The sequence below is a fragment of the Condylostylus longicornis genome, unplaced genomic scaffold (genome assembly GCF_029603195.1).
Source record: "Condylostylus longicornis isolate FDR11 unplaced genomic scaffold, ASM2960319v2 ptg000046l, whole genome shotgun sequence".
NCBI classification, from domain to species: domain Eukaryota; kingdom Metazoa; phylum Arthropoda; class Insecta; order Diptera; family Dolichopodidae; genus Condylostylus; species Condylostylus longicornis.
In genome coordinates, this window is record NW_026578015.1 from 328,746 (window position 1) to 350,523 (window position 21,778).

Genomic DNA, 21,778 nt, shown 5'->3' on the forward strand with positions numbered 1-21,778 from the left:
TAAACTGCAATAACATTAAAATATTATGGTCCAAATTTTGTATGAGCATATTTATCATAGTACTACTGCAATAACAGACAGAAGCCAAAGTCTTGCAGGTTTGGAAACTGTGTTAAAATTTAATTTTACTTTTCATTTTTCACGGCCTCTTATAATTTACATGGATATAAGTTGTTATAACTTGTATTTACAAAAAAGATTTGTCCTTTTCACTGGATTGTTTCTTTCCTAAAAAGATTTACAATTTTAAAATTACTCTAAATATTATTAATAATTTTTATATTATGTTTATAAATTTTATACGCTGGAGCTTTCGAACAGTTCCTCCTCTCCTTTTGTTTTACTTTTCTTTGAATAAGTTTCTCTTATTATATTTTTTCCATTATTTACTGATATAATTCTAGATAAATTAATTATGTCATTTGGTCAAATGACCAAAACAATCATTTAAATTGAAACAAATACAAAAATTTTTTATATATTATGCTTTACATTGAATTTATGAAAAGCTAAATGAAAATATGATGGCAAAAATTTAATATTTACTTTGTTTTTTTCCTTCTTTTTATATAATTAGCGGCATCAACATTTTTATTTATTATTCTGCGTTCTTAAAAGTACGCGATTCAGTCGTCTTTTAACCCTAGTTGAGATCAATCAATTTAAAAAAGAAAAAATTAATTTCTTCCATACAGTGCAGGATTTTTTCTTTAAAAAGATGACAACTTCTTTATTCGGAATAATATTATCTTATTCTTTTTTAATAATCTCACCAGCACTTTCATATGTAGTTTTTCGTGAAAGTCCTGTAATTTATACAAATAGTGAAGGAATTGATTTAATTGATGAATATCCTATTACTGATAAATCATCATCAATTGAGAATCATAGACAGAAGATACCAAGAAAAGATGATAAATCAACACAAGTAGAACCATTAACACTTTCCGATTTAACAACATATCTTGGATTAAATGAAAATTATTTTGGAAGTTCAAAAACCTTAGCAAAAGATTTACAAGCACTTTTATCTGGAAAAAATCAAAATATTGGAAAAGTAGAATCACCATCAGTATCACCGGCATCATCACAATCATCTTCTTCTAAAAATATTGATAATAAATCTGATGAAAATGAATTAGAAGATTTGAGTAGCAATGAGAATACATCCATTCGATCAGATACAAATCAAGAACCATTAAATTTTGGTGAAGTATTAACATTATTAGCGTTATGGCATTTAGCCAATATGTTTAATGATTATGTTTTGGAAGAACAAAAACAAGCAATTTCAACAATTGCCCCTAAAAAAGTGAAAACTTATAATGACCAACATAAACAATGAAATTTCGTCTACGACATTACAATTATTAATTTAAACTAACAAGAATAGTTTCCTCGTCACTTTAATATAGCTTGTTTACTTTAAAAAAAAAAAATACTAAAAATTTTGAAAATTTCGAATGAATATGTGCATATTTCCACAATAACAACGAAATTTTTTTAATTAATCTCATTATACTCGTAATTTCATGAATTTGCTATTAATTTAATAATTATACCAAAAAAAATAAAAAAATGAATAAATTAATTTAAGGTGATTATTCTCCAAAAGCATTAAATATTTTTTTTAATTACATAGATATATTTAATTTTAAAAAGTTTTCATTTTACATGATTTATATCTGCATATTTTCATATCCCATAATCTTATTTATACAATCGTTACTTATTTTTTCTACTTAAAAATATTCTAAACTACTTCTAACCACTAACAGCCCGTTCCATTAATACAGCTAAAGAAATGGGAATCCAATTTGTAAATGTTCCGTCACTAACCATTAAAACGGATCTATCAATGTAGCAGAATAACTTTCCAATACGGTAAACCTAAAATCAAAAAATAAAAAAATTTTTATTTAATATAGATCTGTTTACAGCTAAACAAGAAAAAGTAAAAAGATTAGTATTTTAGTGCTTACCTGTTTTCCGAATTCCCTTCGGCCAGGCATTGGTGCAAAAATTATACCACGCTCTGCACACTTTTGTGACACCAATTCTTTAAATTCTAATTGTGGTGGTGGTAAAATTTGAAGATCCATTAAAGCGGGCGGTTTCTCTATAATTGGAGGTGGCGGTGGTATATTTTGTGGTATTGATACAGACGGTTGTCCGTCTATATTGGTGGGTTGAGTGGCTCTGTGCATCATTTCTAAAGCTCTTCGAAAATGTTCCTTAATAGTCGGTTGAGCTATAATATCCTCGGAAATTAAACTTTTCCAACCGGTATACCATTGTGATATTTGATCAAAATTTGGAGATTGATTTAACCATATAATTAAAGTCTGTGTCCATTTTGGGAAAAAGTATTTATCTAACATTTGTGCCATTAATAATGGCGAAATTAATTCATTCCATTCATATACTTGATTCCATAATTCCCAGTCTTGTTGTAATGGATTTATAACAAGTTCATTTAGGACAAGCTGTAATTTGGGTATAATATGTTGAACAATAAAGGCTTCCATCTCTGCTGATTTAAATGCTTCTCTCCATGGCTGTAGCATGGCTCGTGCGGATCTGTCATTTGGAAGCCACGCTGTTAATGCATTTCCTAATTTTTCACGAATAGTAGGAAATATGAATTCTTCCATTTTATGACCTAATATACCATTCCATGGTAAAATCCAACTGTGTATTGGAATAGTATCTGTTAAAGGATCCCATTCTTGTACGCCAGTAACTAATTTAGGCAATATTAATTGTTCCAAAACATTATCTAAAATCCAGGTGGGGAATAATGGTGCCCATGTGTCTAATAAAGCAGCCATTCGCTGATGCATTTTTGGATTCCAGTCTGCAGCACAAATTCTTAATTGTGGTACAACTCCAGACCATATTATAGAAGAATAAGGATCAAAAACGCTTCGGACTTCGGATTGGTGCATTCCTAAAATATTCTGCCATTTTTTAATTTTATTAACGTGTTTCGTAGGCTCTTCCAATGGTTTCCAATTTTTCAATTCATTATTTATTAATGGAGCTATAACACCAGCTGCTAAATCCCCTAAACCAAATTCTTTATACTCTGCTGCGTAATCCGTTTGCAATCTTATAAATAACTTTTCAGCTTCATCTAAGGTCAAATTTTCGTTATTTGTTAGACTTTCAACTAATTCTAAGGCAGATTCTAAGATATTAATGTGATCTTGTTCAAGTTTAATAATTTTTTCTAAATTTTCTTTTTCATGTTCCAATTGTTTCTGTTTTTCATTGGCATCCCTTTCAGCACGGTCAACAGCAATAATTTCTTGTTCACACATATTAACTATTAAATCCAAATTGTGCATCAATTCTGGTAAAGCAAAATTTGTTTTTTTCTTAGTTGGTCGGCTTTCATATAAATCTTCATCTGCTATTTTAGCTTGTCCTAAAGCATGATAGCCACTCAAAACCCGTTTTTCTGGACCAGTCATATCAATTACTGTTACATTACTTAATTTTTTACTATAAAGATCTGGAAATTGTGGTCCACCTTTTTTACTTTTCTCCAAAATTTCTTCAACAGATTTGTAATAGTATCTTTTTTTTCTATCTTTCTTATCCGTTGATCCTTTTTTCCACTGATTTAATTTTTCTTTAAATTCTTTTTCTTCTTTAACGTCTTCGTCTATAGCTAAACGAGCCGGTTGCCCTGGGACACTAGATGCTTTTTCTGGCCCATAAGCACCAATTGCCCCTCGACCTTTCCTTACGTGAGCCTCAACTGGTCTTGATATACCTTGCAAATCCTTACCCAAACCTTTTCCAGGTTCGTAACCCATCTGCAAAAGTAACTTTGCACCAATTCCCTTTGTGTGCTTTTCCCATGAAGCTAAACTGCCTGTAGAAGATTGAGCTGGCTTTTTCTTTGAACCAAAACCTGCTCTTGGTGCTTCTTCTGGTTCAGATTCACTTGACGTATTTTTTTCTAAGTCTTCTATACCTTTTCTGCTAAATGATGGCCTATCATCTTCTTCATCAGTAATTTGGTTGCTATCGTCATTATCTTCATTTTTCTCTTTTTTTCCTGCCTGTTGAACTCCTCCAGCAACAAAACTTACTGGAGCTGTATAATCTTTTTGCTTAGAGCCAGCAATTTTATTTCGTCGGTTTTTACGGCTCGAAAGTTCTTCATCATCATTATCACTGTCGTCTGCCCAAATGCCATATATTTGTTGGTGTTTTGTGTAACGTTTTCGTGGTCTATTTATGTTAAATTCATTTTCCAGATCGTAATCTGTTATTTCAAATCGTTCGAATTCTTCATCCGACATTTTTTAAACGTTGAAATAAAAGTTCTTTAGTAAATATTTCTTTTGTTTACGTTTTTTAACTCAGAAGAATTAAAATGTTTATTACAGAAGTATTAAAATAGGGTACAGATATCCACGTTTTTGACGTTTAAATTAGATTTGATATTCAAATTATTAGTTGACAATGCATGACATCTAGTGGTGAGTAGAAAAAACTTAGTAATATACATAGTTTTGTTTTTTTACATATTTTTTGTAGCTTTTTTGTTTTTATTACTTTATTCATTTGCTTTCATTATTTTAGTGCTTAATTTCAATATTAAGCATTTATGACGGTATTCATATTCTAAAAATATTATATTTTGTTCCATAAGAGTTTGAAAATATTGAACTTATAAGATCTCTTTAATGAAAAGCTAAAAAGCATTGTTTGTGTTCGAATCTACTGAGGTAAAAAAGAGAACTTTTTCAATTTCAACAAGAACATTATATAAAATATATAGTAGAAATCAATAAAATATAATCAAAATAACCATTATCAACTATAATACTTACCGAAAAAATCTTTTTATAGGACGTTTTTCCATTTTTAATCCATAGTAGATTTAGATTTGTACAAAATAGTTTATGTTTTTCAAAAAATTTTTTTGAATATTTTCATATTGTGCATGAAAGACATTCTAGTCAATGAATTTAAGTTTAATTCTTCTTGTTTAAAATTTCAATTTTAATTTATTTTTACAATTTACAAAATTCTCTCCTTTAACATTATTTTTTTCAATTTAGTATGAACTAATCATCCTGCTACATAAAGTTACTGCAAAATATTTTGCCGGTTGTCAACAATATTAATGACATTTGAACGCCAGCCATATTTGTTTTTTTCATCTGTTTTCTTCACCAATTTTCTTCATATTTCCTTTTATGTCAAAATTTCTCTCTCACGTGTATGAGCTTTTCAATAATTTTAAAAAGAATTGTCAAAAATAATAAAAAAAAAAACATTTACGCTAAAAGAAAAGAATATAAAAAAAAGGACATTAAATTTTTTATCCTTTGAAATTTTTTTTTTTTACTTGTTTTGTGTTTCTAATTCTTTTTTATTAAATAGAAAAAGAAAAAAAAGAAAAGGAATTTGTGAGTGCAACTTTCAGTCAAAACTTTGCATTTCAGTTCGCCAGACGTAAAATTGGAAAATTTCGGATTCACGTGTATTTCCTAAATATTTGTATTTTTTATTTGAAAACAATAATGAGTTCTATAATTATTATGAATTAGATTTTAATAGAAATTCAAAAGTAACAAAAAAAAATAAAAAAAAAAAGAAATACGTCAATATTTGTTTAATTAAAATATTTTGTTTTAATATTGATAATTTTTTTTATTTTTAATGTAAAAAAAGTGCTTCAATTCAATCAAAAAAAATGGTTCAGGTAAATAAATTTTTTGTTTTTATATATTGCTACTATATTTAAGAGACTGTATTGTTTAGTAAATAAATAAATTACTATTACATTCTACATTACATAAAACTTAAGAGTTTATTCAATTCTATATGGATTAAGAATATTAAAATTTCTAATTATTATAGAACATTATTAAAAAAATTTTATAATATTTTGAATGGAAGAGTTCCTTTTGTCAACCATTTTGCCAAAGGAAAAAAGGTTAATAACATAAAATATCTAGTATGTAAAAATAGGGAAAAAAAGTTTTTTTATAAAATTTAAAACTAAGGGTTAAAACTGGGGTTTGAATGCATCCACTTTTGTGAAGGATAAGCATATTTTTTCAATGTATGTAGGTATAAAAAGTGTTTCCGCAACAAAAAAAAAAAAAACAGGAAAGTACAAAAAAAAAACAAGTAAAATAAAAGAAATAAACGCGCGAGTACGGCCAGCGACAACCATTACCATCTATCCCAAAAGAGAATAAAAATATACGTACATATGTTTGTATATACATGGTGTTATTAAAATAGTCGAATGGTTTATGATATTTGTCTTGTTTTTTTAAGTTCCTAACTATTTTTATTTAAAATTTTTTTTTTTTTATTTTAGTTTATAAAGAAAATTTAGTGTGTTGGCTTAAATGTGAAAGAATTTAAAGAATGTTAAAGAATTTGTGAATATGAATATAGATTTTGGATGATGAAATAAAAACGGATTATGATTTTCATGAAAATTTTGGATAATTGTAATAATAAGGATATAACTATGGAAGGAGATCTAATAATATAAAATCTTCATGTACCCTGGTACCTAAAGTTAGTAATTAGAAACTACCATCAATGAAAATGGGAAGTTATTCTTAGCAACAAAAAAGTAACTTTATTGTGGATATACGAGTAAGAAAGTAACTTAATCATTTCATAAAATCAAGATGAATCAAATTGCATTAACAATAAATTAAAAAAGTTGAGAAAACGAGAATTTAGAGTATAGTGGAGCTAATGATATTATTCAATTCAATATGAATTAAGACTCTTAGAAATTAATAAGTTATGTATGCTGTGAAAAGGTATGGATATTATCATAAAATTGAATAACTTGGATTTTATTAAAAATTATCGGTTAAAACTTGGTTTTATGGTCACAATTAAATCATCGATCGATTTCAGATAAATAATTTAATGATATTCATTATTAAAAATGATTGACACGTGAAATAATATAGTTTTTATTTCAAATATTATTTTCAAAAAGAATTCAACTCTTAAATGTAAAATATAAATTAGTTTTTTGAATCGGTTATTTATATTTTAACCAATATTTTGGCCAAATAATAGTCAAATATTAAATGATATAAAAATGCAAATAAATTATTTATTAATTATACTTATTGTTAAAATTAAAAGGATTGAGTATTTTTAATATTAATTTACAATTTAATTATAATAAGTCGATATAGTCGAAATTTCTCATTCATTGTTGTTTCATGTATAAGATATTGTTATATACTTGTTACTATAAGATATTGTCATACAAATTATGCTGTAAGATTATTTTATATAGGTGAATAGACTAATATCAAAGGCTCTATTCTGCAGCCCCAAATAAAATATATTAATTTTTTCTATTTTTATCAAATTATAATTTAATTTTCTTTCATATTTTCTGTAAAAAATACTTATACCTATGTACCAATTCGTTTATTCGAAAATAATTTTTTTAAAATTGGTTAAAATAAATTAAAATTTTATGAATTTTTTCCTTTTTTTTCTTAACTAAACACAAAAACAACTCATTCTAATAATAAATTCGTAACTTATTTTTTAATTTTATAAAATAGAAAAAAAATTCATAATTTTTGTTTTTCCTATTTTTTAATTATTATTATTTTTAAGGCTGATATAATAAATTTTTATTTTATATAAATTAAAAAATACCATAAGAAAAAGTTATTTTTTTTTCCATTTTTTTTTTTTTTACTATACTTAGGATTGTGTAGGATTTTATTTAAAAAAAAAAAATACCAATTATGTCCATTTGCTATCATCTCACTCTTTTATTCTTTTTAAAAACACAAAACGAACAACAACACCAAAAAAAATATGGGAAAAAAATTTTTCGAAAAAAAAAAAGTACGAGAAAAAACACACGTTAAAAATGCTGTATTAAATTTTTTTTTTTTTAGGGTGGCTTTCGGCTAAAATTCAAACCGTATAAACCGTATGTACTTTTTTTTTTTATATAACAGATATATAACAGAAGGAGAGAAGAAGGGTAGAAAAATAATGTTGATGTGATGGCAATGGCAATGGCAAAAACAAAATAACACACATACAAAATACAGAGAGAAAAAAAAAAATGAGAAAAACATAATCATAAAAAAACAAGAAGAAAACAAGAAATAGAAAAGTATAAAAACTCGTATCCGTTTTTGGGACGGTTTCATTTTTATATTGGGATTGGATGGATATGATGTTTTTGTATATGCTATTCGTATCCCGTGCAAGGATAACAAAACATAAAAATACAAAAATGAATTCTGCATTTGGCAAAAAACAAAAAAAAAAAGCATAAACATAAAATCAAAATAACTATAAAACAAAAAAAAAAAAAACGAAAAAGCAAAACAGTAAAAAATGAAAAGGATAAGGGAAGCCTTAAAACAAAAATGGAAAGCAAAACAAGAACAACAAAGCAGCAACATAAAGTAATAAAAAAAATAATTCAAAATAGAAATACAAAAAAAAAAAAAAAAGGAAGAGTAGTGGAACGAAAAAAAAACAACAAAAAGATAAAAATCAAAATACAAAATGAGAAATGAAACTTGCTAACAAACAAAAAAAAAAATAGAAAAAATAGATTTGATTTTTTAATTTTCTAATATTTTTTTTTTTTTTTTCATCATGATTTCAATTCGAATATGAGTTATCTGGAGTGCCTTGCTCTTTGAATATGTGTACACGTACAACATGGTACGGTAACATATATATATATATATATATATATGTACGTATACATTGTGGTGTGTGTACATATTCCAATTTCAAAAATTTATTTCTGATTTATTTTGAATTTTTCTTCTCTTTAACAAAAAAATACAAAAAATAAAAACAACTAGAAAATAAAAAAATAATAATATGTGCTAGTTGCTTACATACATATTATATTTTTCTATCTATTTGAATTGAAAGTACTATCACATTAATTTCATTTCTTGTATTTAACAAAAAAAAAAAATCCAAAAAAAAAAAAAGAACTTGAATCAATGATGATGATTTTGTGTTTCTTGTTTCATTTTGATTTTGATTTTTTTTCCAATATAAATCTAATGGTTGTTATGTAAAATTGGCAAAACAAGAACAAAAAGGATACAAAACTATATATATATATATATTAAAATTAGGGATGTTTCAGGATAATCTAGTTTTTTTTTTTTTTCACTTGTATATTATTAAAGTTGTAATTTTTAGTTACTCTTTTTAATTTTTTTAACTTGTTTTTCCTTGAATTTTGTTTTTTTTTTTATTTTTGACTTGGTTATACTTTAAATAACAAAGACCTTATCTTAAATAATGTCCTAGTCTTTTGGAATAAAAATCTTTAAAAAAACATGAAAAAATTTAAGAATGAGATAAAATTTTATTACCAATATTTTTCATAATATTTATGAAAAATATTATTAACTATTAAGATTTATAAATTTGTTATGTACTTGGGTGAGTTTATGATTAGTAGTTTTAGAAGGATGAAATAAAAACGGCAAAATTGAAAATGAAATTGATTTGTTCAATTTTTGACGTCACGTTCTGTTGTTTTTTCCATTCAAAATTCAATATTTTTTCTCTAGTTTTTAACAATCTTTTTTTTTTGTTTTTCATTTTATAATTTTTTTTTTTTTGTGTTAACTATTATTTTTATTTTATGTTAAAAATTCTTTTTTGTTTTTTTTATTCAATTCATTTCCTATTATTTGTTTTTCCATTTTTCTCATTTTTCTTTTATTTCTGATGATTCCTTGTATTTCTTTTGTTTGATATTTGAAACACTTTTCTTCTTATATTGCTAATTTAAAATTGTTTAGTTTTTTAATTTGCATACATGTACAGAAAACGAAAATTAGAAAAAGAAAAATTGAAAATATAGAGAAACAAAAATTGGAATCAAATAGAAAAAAAAAAATCAATTTTTTATGAATTGTGAAAAATTTTTTTCTTGTCCTTATTTTTTTTCTTTTCTTTTAAATTCTACTAATATTTTGTTTCTTTTTTTTTGTTTTCTTTTGTTTTATTGAATTTTCCTTTTCTTTTTCTAAAAAAGGAATTTTTTATTATTTTTTTCTTGTTTTTAAAGGACATCATCATTGTTAGGTCATTATTAAATGAAAAAAGAAAATTGAATAAAGTTTTTTTTTGTTTTTCGTTTGTTGAATTTAAATTGTATGTTGTTCCTACCTCCTTTATTATTGTAAAAATGTATTTTTAGGCAATTTAAAGAAAAGAATAATATGAAAAAAAAACTTAATTGTTATGTAACAAAGTATATATATGTAATAAAGAAAAAAAAAAATTCATTTTATTGTAAACCTTAATTTATTGATTAAAATTTTTGATTTGTTATACATGTTGGTACAATGTACTTAATAGGTCAGTAAGTTTATGTATTAATTTAAAAAAAAAATTATGTATTTAATTAAAAAATTATGTATTTTAAAGAAATTATGTTAATATGAAACTCACAAAAGAGTAAAAATATATGTTTGATGTTAATTTTAAATGTAATTTTAATTGTTAATTTATTTCTATTAATTTGTTAATAATTTAAAAATTGTTATACATTAAATGGATGGTTTATGTTCGAAAGTTATATTTACCTAAATTGTGCATTTATTAATTTTCTCAAACTCTATTATTTCCAAAACAATAAGAAAGCAAATATTTTCTCGAATAAAAAAATAAATATTTTCTATAAAGTAAATAATTAATTAACGAAATTTTTGGCTAGTTCAAATTGCAACCTGAAGAAAAAATCTATTTTTATTTGAAATGATATTGGTTCGCTTTCAAAATAAATCATGCAAATAATCATAGAAATTATTAACAAGTAAATTAAATAAATTTAAATTATAAAACATTAATTTTTTAATTTGAAATATAAGAATATTAAATTAAATGAATAATTATAAGAATATTAAATAAGATGCTTTGTTTTGCTAATAATATTTGAAATTTTAAAATTTTATGTATAGTAAATTTCAATTGATATAAAAAAATTCAAAAAATTTAAAAATTAATTGTAAAATATTTACTGTACATATGTGAATACATACATTAGTTATCGTCATTGTTAATTGAAATCAATTGAAAAAAATTTTATAATTTGTGAATTAACTATTTAATTTTCTTTTGTAAATTATTAAAACTCAATAAATTATAATATTTTCAATAAATAATATTCAATAAATTATAATATTTTTAATGCTAGAATAATCATAAAATTCTTATACTATTTTATAAAAGTTAATAAAATTTTTGTTTCTTTTAAACTTTAGGATTTTAATTTAATTTCAAGTTATTAAAAAATTAAATTCTTAAATTTTAAAAAATTATATTGTTTTGCATATACAAAATTAAATTACGCTCCCAAAATTAATTAATGTAAGGCAAAGTATTATTTTAAAATCTTAATTCAACAAAAAATGAAATTTTAAATATTTTACAATACAAATTATGGAAAAATTTAAGAGTAAAGTTTATATATATGATTATTAAAAATCAAATAATTTCTATGATTTTAAAAATTTTTTCAAATAAAACAAATAATACAAAAAAATTTTCTATTTTATAAAATTAGAAAACAATAAAACGAATAATCAATACTATCAAATAAATTTATATTTTTACATTCGTAATGTAATTTAAGCTTAATTGTATTAAATTATAATTTTAAGTCTGTAGGGACAAATTTGTAATCTTCTCTTTAGACATTGGACAAGTAAATAATTCTGTAAGAGTACCTATACATATACATATTTAATCTTAAGAGGAAAACCTCAAAAGAGATTTCAATTGTAAATTTATTTATTGCATTAAGATTTTTTTTTTTTTTGTATAAAACTACTTTTAAAAGTTATAAGGATATTTTTGTTCTGTTCACTTTTTCTATTCTTTTTATATTGTTACTATACAAACACACTTATTTATTTTTCTTACAAAAATAATCATATACTCTTTGTATGCCTCTTTGTATTTTAAGATTTCTTTTACTATTATTATTAGAGGCATTGCACGTAATTATAACCAAAAAAAAAAAAACCGAAAAATAGAAAAATTGTAGAATAATTTCAAACTATACCTAACTATTTATTTTAATAGTTGGCTACATAAAATAATGTTATAGGACAAGAAAATTAATCCCTTAAGATATAAAAGAAACCAAATTTTTTTTTTGTTTCCTTATAATAAACCAATAATACACTTGCATATATCCCAACAATAATGCATTCATATAACTTCATTTAAATAGTAAACCATTTCAATTTTAAAAATTTTCCAATAAGAATTTTACCTCAATTTACTTGTATAATGGTCAATTCATTGTATATACATTGAAATAAGTACAAACATACCATATCCATATTCAAATAAGTAGCATATAATTTAAATTAGCCCCCATACAAGTGTCTTATAATTAAAAATACACAATATATATACGTATGTAACTAATGTGTATAAATGAATAGTTTTTTTTAAAGAAACAGTATTCTTTTTTCTTTCTTCCAAGTTAAATGAGCAGCACAAATAAGAATGAATATGAATTTTCAATATCCTATGGTGTACATATGTATATTATGTATATTAAATACGTACACAATATAGTATAGTACAGAAAATGATTGCAATAAAAAAAAAATCCCCCGGTAGAAAATTTAATTTTAATTTTCCTTTTCCCAAAAAAAAAAAAAAGCAAAATTGAAAAAAAAAATGCAAATTTTTTTTCTGCTTCAATTCTTCTTGTATTCAAATTCAACATTTCATTTCTTTTTTGCATACTTTTTAAATTTATTTCTATTTTTTTTTTTTTTTTTTTTTTTTTGGTATAAAAGAATTAAAAATAGTAAAAAGAATAAATGTGTATGTATATACCTCGGTACATAATTGTATAGAATTTCTTATCCTTAATGCTTTATTTTTGGTATACCTCAATATATGTGCCACGTTTTATTCAATTCTTTTATTTTCTTTCCTATATTACTCTCAACTCTCATTTATATCCTTTTTCTTATTAATAAAGTGAAATTTTGTAAACACATATATAAGAGTTGATTACATTTCATAGACCCATTTATATACATAAATACCATAATATATATTATATGTATAACATTTTATATAAGTAATAAAATGTCAAGTTAACTTATAGATTTCGTGCATATTTTATATAACATATTAACTTAGTCATGTGGTCAAACCATAAAAATTCTTATTTCTTCTTACATTTCCATTCCATTTAATAAACAATATTTAACAATTTATATATACATGATTTTAAATCTAAATGTATACCTACATATATATGTTTATATTATTTTAAAAATTAACTTTCTCTCTCTATTCAAATATGTATTCCAAAAAACAAAAAAATTTTCTTATCCTTTTTACTATTTTTTTTGTCCTATCTTCTTTCTTGTCTTGTTATTATTTTTATAACATTTTATATTCACCTCTTATAACTTGTATAACTATATAATGTAAAAATTTTTATATAATATTATATGTATGTAAATTTATATACTCGTATAAATATATTCAATTACATAAGTCTATAGTTTTGAAAAAATTAACACTACCATGTGTTCAAAAATTTCCCACAAAATGTATAACCAAACTAACCTTAAAAACCAAATACTATAAAAGAAGAAGTAGAAGAAGAAGAACACTTAAAAATCAAGGAAAAGAAAAAATAACTAAAACTTTAATAACAGTAGTTCATATACATTTAGTTATAAATTATAATATTATATATCTAAATATATATTTATGTATATGTACGTACAAAGAATTTAAAAATATATTCATAATATGTATAAGTATAAATAATATATATATATATGAATGTATAAAATAAATATATAATATAAAATATAAAGAAATTCTAAAAAGAAAAAGGAAATCAAGAAGATGAAGAACAAGACAAAACTAGTAAAAAACATTCTCTTTTTCTCAGTTCCCTTTATGAATGAAGAAAAAATAATAAGGAAAAGAACACATAAAAAAAAAAGAAAGTAAACCAAATAGAGATCCAAGTATACACAAGTGTAGAAGAGCAACAATGAGAAGAAGAAACAGCAGCAAAAAAAGAAATATAAAATAAAAAACAAAGAAGAAGATGAAGAAGACAAAATCTATAAAATAAGAATGAAAAAAAAAAGGACTAAAGAATTTTAAGAGGATAACCTCGAAAAGCCCACATGAGTTTTTCCTTTTTTCCTGATTTTCTTGGACTTTATTATTACTGCTTGTGTTTTTGTTACACTTACTTTTCCTTTTTCATTTTTTGTTTTTTTTTTTACATTTCTATGTTTTGATCTTGATTTTCTTCTTATATTATAATATATTAATATATGTACATATAAATTTATGTAATAGAGTGTAAAATGTATAACATTTATTATGCATTCATGAGTTTGTTTACATATTAAGTTAAATAATATATTATATAGGTGTACATATAATATTATTATGTCTGTTAAAGTATAAGTATTTTCTATATTGTATATACACATATATTTTAATGTTATAAGTTTTTATAATTTATTTAAAAGGGATCAATGTCTGTTGTATAGAATTCGACAGATGGTTTTTTTATAGTAATTTGAATTATTTTAATTGGCACTTGGAATTATATATTTTAATTGGTATTTGTAGGGAGTCAGGTTTTAATTCAATAAAAATGTAATTCAGTTCAAGGGTTATTCTTTTGTGTTTCTTAATTATTTAGCAAAATATTGTACGTAACACTCTGCTATTTACATAAACAATTAATGATTTTGGGGAAAAATTTTAAGAATATAGAAAATTTTTAAATAATTTTAAAAAAATTTTAAATTTTGAATATTAATAATTTGAAAATATTAATTGAAATTTTTGAACTATTCACAATTTTTAAATTCTAATAATATTAATAAAAAATTAATTATTTTAAATAAAATGTGTACATGCTAGGAGATTTTCAATAATTCAGATAATATAAAGTATTTTTGGAGCACATTTAAAAATTTTTTAATAATGCTTTAGACTTTATAATTCTAAGCATGTTAAGAATTTCAAATGTGGTTCTTTTGTGGTGTCCTTCTTGAGATTTATTGAACATACTTGATAGTATTAAGATATCAAAGTTCAAATTTAATTTTTGAAAATCTTGAATTTAAAAATGAGTCTTCGTAAAAATTTTTTTAGTATTTAATTATAGATATTAAATTTATAGTCTTGCAATCACTTAGCCGCTAAGTAGAAAATATTTTATATGGCATTTTATCTTTGTTTAATAATATAATAAATTTTTATTTTGCAGTTTCGCAGTTCTAAATCTATTTTCTAATTTAAATATTTAGTTCTTATTAAGTATAATTTAAAAATTTGAACTAATATATTTTGACTGATATAATAACATAGAATCTCAATATTTTTTGGAATGAATAATTGTCAAAGAACTTATTATGCATGTATTGTAAAATTTTTCAAAATGACTGGTCTTTTGATTGTTGCTAGGAATATTTTAGTCATTTCCACGGCCAGAAATTGTAAAACTTTTTTTTATCAGTGCAAATTTTTTTTATTAGCAGTGCAAATTTTGAAATTGCAAATAAATTAATAAAATTTCTAATCACCGGGGATCACTTACTGTGATTTATTGATTAATGAATAATGAATATTAGAATTTTAAAAATTTATTTAAGAATATGCTAAATAAGCTATTTATATATGGTAATATTTTACTTCCCATATGATTAAATAAATTTTACTGCAATATTATTGTAATTTAGAACAATATCCAAGCTCATAAATTCCATTTCGTTAATTAAATTAAATTCATCATTAAAATTTCAATAGAATAGAATTTAAAATTAATGTTTTCAATTATATTTTAACAATTCCATTTGTATATATAGCAATAAAGCTACATTATATTTGATGCATTAGCTAATTTTTCAATAATTATTCAATTTAATTATTTAAATTTTGAATTCAATAGCAACTATAGCTCTATTAAGAGATTTTATTAAAAAAAAACAAATTATTTTCATATTTATGAAATCAAAAAGGATTTCAACTCATACATAATATGCTGAAAAGCTTAATAATCTCTTGAATTTAATTAAAAATTTTAATATTAGTTTTTGTTATTTGAGGGAAAAAATTTTTATTTTTTTTTTTGCTCATTTTGGGGTTTTTGTTTTTTTTTTTTTTTTTTAGAAAATAAAACACACATTTTGTATAAAAAAAAAAGCCATTGAAAATTTTAATTTATTGAATTTTTGTTTTCAGAAGATATAGTTAGAGTTGGTCATACATACATACGTATACTTTATATAAGATTGCAAGATTTTTTTTTTTTGATGTTATAAATTCATGCTTCATGGTACATTTTATATAATATAATATATAGGCTGGTCTGGTCTTCTAGATTATTAATAATTTTTGTATTATTCTTTATTTTTTGTTGTTGTTTCTCATTGGATTGGAATACAAGTTTTATATTTTATAATGTTATTGTGGTTTAAAATACAACATGTTTTTTAATTAATTGAGAATTTTTCGTTTTTTTTGTTTTTTCTGCTTAAAAATTTTTTTTATTATTATCTAAACATATTGAATGAATGGTCCATTTTGATATTCATATTCTGGATTAGCATATTGTGGAATTGGTTCTGTATATGCACCAGCATGTCCACCATGTCCTTTACATTTAACTTTTTGTACAATTGGACCACAGCCGACAACAACAGCTTTACCACATTTTGCTTTACCATATGATTTTTTAGATCTATCTAATCCCATATCCATATCAATTTCTCTACCTTCAACACCAGATTGTTCAATATTTGATTTACCTTCAACTTGTGAATGATGTTGTTGTTTATCTGATTGTGTATGTGCACGTCCTTGGACTTGTGCTTCAACTTGTTTTTGTGCTCCAGAAACATGTTGTTTTTGTTGTTGTTTTTGATCAGCTGGTGCTGCTGTTGCTACAGCAAGAATTGTTAATGTTAATATAATTAAAAATTTCATATTTATAATTTTTGCTTTTTTTTTTTTTTTTTTTGTGAAATTTGAACAACAGTGCTTTCAATATAATGAAAGAAATTAAACTGATGATATATTAATAATTATTTTGTTTATTTATATTGTAATTTAATAGCTTATATATGAGTATGTATATATAAAAAAAAATATTATTGTTTTTATAATAAATATTAAATTTTATTAAAATGAATTTAAACAAAATCGTTTAGATAAGCAAAATATTCATATTGAGTATATATATAAGTATGAATGAAAAAATTTCAAATTTTTTGGCCTATATAATTATTGAAATGATTTTTTTTTTTTGCTATATTTTAAGAATATTTTAAAGAAAATAAAATTTTAACAAGTAGCGTGTATTTTTACATTGTTTTGCATAGTTAGGTTTTATAATTAAGGTGCTGTCCATGCTACACTGACGTGTTTAAAATTTTCATTTTGATTGGTCATTTAAATAAATATTGAATTTTATATTTTTTATTTAAAAATTTTGTAAGTTCAATGCTCCTTAAGTTTAAAATAATTTTTGATTTAGTGGCAGTAAGAAAAACAAGAATAAAATTGCTTATTTTAGATTATTAAGTGAACTGTACGATTAAAGTTCATTTAAAAAAATTATATAAAAAAAAACTGCAATTTATTAAGTAACTCTTACTTAAAATAACAAAAGTTTTGCTTATTTAGCCTAATTCAGTAAATATTTATTAGAATCTAATGCAGGTTCTAAATTGGCATCTCATATTTGAATTGATTGCATACTCTTTTGTGAAAATTCATTTTAAATACATTTTATTTAAAAAAACTCATTATTCTCAATAATTCTAATAAAATTTATAAAAAAATATTAGTTCATAATAGGGCTCAAATCCCTTTTATTGAATTTTTAATTTTAAATACAAATATTTTGAGGGAATTTGTGTTGCCACTGTGTTTTTTTTTTATGTAATAATAAAAGAATTTACGGAATATCGGAGAAATCATATGGATATAAATTTATTTTCCAATTCTAATTATAAATACAACTTAGTTATAAATCAAATTTTATGATTATAAGAATATCATAAAAAAACGTGATAAATAATTTTGGTTTTTTGAACTAAAATTGCAATATTTAATATTTGATTCCAAGTGTATTATAGTAAAACCAATGACAATCTTCATTGAGTTTGTGATTACTCGCCAGATTTATATCACAAATTTAATCAACAATTTTTGGAAATTATTAAAATTTTAAAAATTTCAGAGGAATTATTTTGATTTTAATTGTAGAATTAAAATCTTAGCAAATAAATATATGTATTCAAATATAATGTAAGTAATAACAAAATTTTAAATAAGTATTTTTTGGAAATCCGTAAATTCCATAAATAAGAAATAATTTCATAAATAAAGAAATTTTATATTGGATTTATTTTGCTTGTTTTGCATTAAAAGGGCTAGTAAATAAATGTATTAGAATAATAACTTCTCTATTGCTTTCTTCAGTCTCTCTTTTAATAATATACTAGCCATATTATATCAGTCATCTTTCATTAGCCATCTCAGTATAGTTAATCATTTACATATTTATAAAATATATGCAATTTAAATTACAATTAGAGGGTGTCTTATCTGGATAAATCTGGATAATTTTATATATACTTTAAAATTATAAAAATTTAATTATGAATTTTCAATTAAACAAAAAAACATCTAAAAATTTCTACAACTAGCTATTTTTAAAGTTTCCTGAATTTCATTATAGCACAAAATTTTTCTTATACATTTCCATAAACTAAAGTAAATTTTTTTTCATATTTCTTAAAGAAAATGTGAGAAATAACAAGAAGAAGAAAAATAATAATAACAACAAAAAAAAAAAAAAAGAGAAAAAAAATATCAATGGAAGCTTTTTAACTTTTAAACGATGATGAAAGTTAAGGAGAACAGACAAAAAACAAAATAACAAAGAAAATGAAAAAAAAAAAAAAAATGAGTAAAAAAGAAAGAAAGGAAGACGTTGAGAGACGAAAATATTTTCTCATCGTGTGTTGGTTGTCCGTTTGTTCCATATATTGAGAAAAAAGTTTCTTTTTCCCTACACCTTATATCTATTCTATATATATACTTAGTTTATATCTAAAAATTATATGTATTACAATATACAATAATTGTTATACATATATATATATATATATAAATATAAGAATATATGTGTAGGTACTTATAAAAATATATTATAACATTACATAAATTATACGTTGTATATATATATATATATATACATATATCATATGTAAATATACAATATTATATAATTTTCAGACGCCGGGACAATAACAATAATATGAAAAAAAGAGAAAAAAAAAATAACAAAAGCAAAAAATGAAATAAAAACATGTTAAAAACACGATGAAGAAGAAGAACAAGTTAAATTTTTTTAGAGGAAGAATTTTACTCTGAGAAGGATATAAAAAAAAAAAAAAAATCAAATAAGGAATAAAGAATATAACGAACAAAAAAAAAAAAGACAAGAGAATTTTAAGAGAAGCACGTTGTTTTGTATACACTCAACACGTTTGCCTTATATTTTTCGTATCCTTTAAGAGTTTTCCTTTTCGTCCTTTCATTGTTGTATTTTAGATTTTTGGTTTTTTTCTTCTTATTTTTATTCTTTCTGTCCTTGTTATATATATAAATTTGTTATATTTTATTATTTGTTATATTTTAAATATATTTTGGGTTTATTTTCGTTACTTCTCTTTTACATACATATATGTATGTATATTTCCTTTACCTTATACAATTATTTAAATAGCAAGGACTTATGTTTTTAATTTACTTATACATATATTATAATATATAAATATTATAAATTGTATGTTATGTATATCAAAATTATATTAGGTACACATTTTAAACAGATGAGCGTATCTTTCATTTAATATATATATATATATTAATACACATGTATATAAGTGTATATATAATTATATAATATTATAACAATATTTTGTATAAAATGTATTACATAAAAATTTAAGGTATAATTATATTAAGTAATTTGTTATACATACAAGTATATATATATATCAATTTTAATTTAGATGTTTTATACACTTATACCATATATATGTAAATTATTTTATGTGTTTACTTATAACAGTTAATATTTACAACAAAAAAACATAGGGAAAAAAAAAGAGAGAAAAAACTATATCTAGTACATTGGTGGTTTATTAAATTTTTCGGTTGTTTATTCATAGTATATACGAGTATATACCTATATATAGTAACATATATTTATAAGCATGTTGCTTTGAAAATATTAAAATAAGAAAATAGAAAAAAACAAATATAGAAATAAGTATATATAGAATGTATAACAAAAAAAAAAGGAATGAAACCATAAGTATAATATGTTGGAGAATTTATAAGGAATGAAAAAGAAAACCAAAATATTATTGAGAGCGTAAAAAATAATAAGAATCAAAGTAAAAGGAAAAAATAATAAAATGATGACGTATAACAAGTATAATAACAAGAATAAAACAAGAAGAAGAAGAAAATAATTTTAATATAAAATAAAGTATGTGTGTTTATGTGTATTTGTATATGTATACATGTATTTTACGCGATATTTTTTTTTGTTTTCCATCAGATAAGAGTAAATGTCCGGTTTTTAAAAACCAAAACAAAAAAATAAGAGAGAAATTTTTTTCAATGACTTTGACCATTGTCATTCTCACCATCAACATCATTATAATCATTATCATAACAATCATTAATGCCATGCCATCTTCATTATTTTAATATAGAAAGAAGAAGAAGAAGCAGAAGAAGAATAAAACGAAAAATATGCACGACAATGTTAGACAAGATACGAAGATATTGAATTAACGCGATCTTTTGTTATTATTGTTGTTTTTGTTTTTTTTTTTTTATTTCCCAAATTTTTATTTTATTAATGTCCAGTCATTTTTATCTTGTATTTTTATTTTTTTATTTAATAGAAGGACGAAAATAATAGATAATGATAATAAAATATATTTTTAAATGGGATATAAGTGGTGTTGTATGGTAAAATAATAAAAAAAAAAAAAGGATAATACAACAATATAATTAAAAAATCATAAAAAAAAAAATTTTCGAATTTTTTTCTCATTTTTTTTTTTTGTTAAAAAGCAAAGTAGAAAATAAGGGTTCAAAACAAAAAAATTTTTTTTTTATATAAATATTTTCCGGATTTTTAATTTTTTATAAATAATTTTTATAAGTATGAATAATTTTTTTTTTATATATTTTATTAAAAATTATAAAAGTATTTACGGAGACAAAAAAAAAAAATGAAATAAATAAATAAATAGAAAAAAAAGGATAATTCAGTTTCTATATATTGAGTAGAGTGAGGAAGAGAGCGAGAGAGGGAGGAAGGAAAAGAAAAAAAAATAGAATTGGAACCGCCTATATTTATAAAATATTTTAAGGAAAAGAAAAGAAAAAAAATTTAATTGAAAATTTTTGATGCTTGAAATATTTTCACTTTTTTTTTTCTTTTCTTCTTTTCTGGTATTTATTATTAAAAATAGAATTATTTATTTATATTTAATTTATAAATAATAAAGACATAATATTATTTGTAGGTGTACCTTGTATATACAGATATATTGTATATATATATATATATAGTTAAGAAATAGTATATATATATAGATTGTATATATTATTGTATATATTGTATATATTATAG

The 21,778-nt window shown here is 22.3% G+C and overlaps 2 protein-coding genes across 2 annotated transcripts in view; one reads left to right on the forward strand and one right to left on the reverse strand.

The window, feature by feature from the left end:
- Window positions 1-1,145: 1,145 nt before the first annotated feature.
- On the reverse strand, window positions 1,146-4,409 carry LOC129610676 (septin-interacting protein 1). The gene is made up of 2 exons (XM_055523320.1): window positions 1,983-4,409; window positions 1,146-1,890 (listed from the first exon to the last, which is right to left on the reverse strand). Exons 1-2 carry the CDS (start codon window positions 4,314-4,316, stop codon window positions 1,765-1,767), a joined length of 2,460 nt encoding a protein of 819 aa, XP_055379295.1. The 5' UTR covers window positions 4,317-4,409; the 3' UTR covers window positions 1,146-1,764.
- An 876-nt stretch (window positions 4,410-5,285) lies between these two features.
- The window catches only part of LOC129610677 (neuroguidin), an 84,598-nt gene continuing 68,105 nt past the window's right edge, over window positions 5,286-21,778 (forward strand). The window contains exon 1 of the mRNA XM_055523322.1: window positions 5,286-5,728. Within this exon, the coding sequence (XP_055379297.1) occupies window positions 5,720-5,728 (9 nt within the window). The 5' untranslated portion in view covers window positions 5,286-5,719. The remainder of the gene's footprint in view (window positions 5,729-21,778) is intronic.

What these genes read in the sequence shown, in the direction of transcription:
- LOC129610676 (XM_055523320.1), bottom strand. Translation starts at nt 4,316, where the DNA reads ATGTCGGATGAAGAATTCGAACGATTTGAAATAACAGATTACGATCTG. An exon ending in GAAGGGAATTCGGAAAACAG is followed by an intron (nt 1,891 to 1,982) that starts GTAAGCACTAAA and finishes TTTTGATTTTAG; the next exon opens with GTTTACCGTATTGGAAAGTT.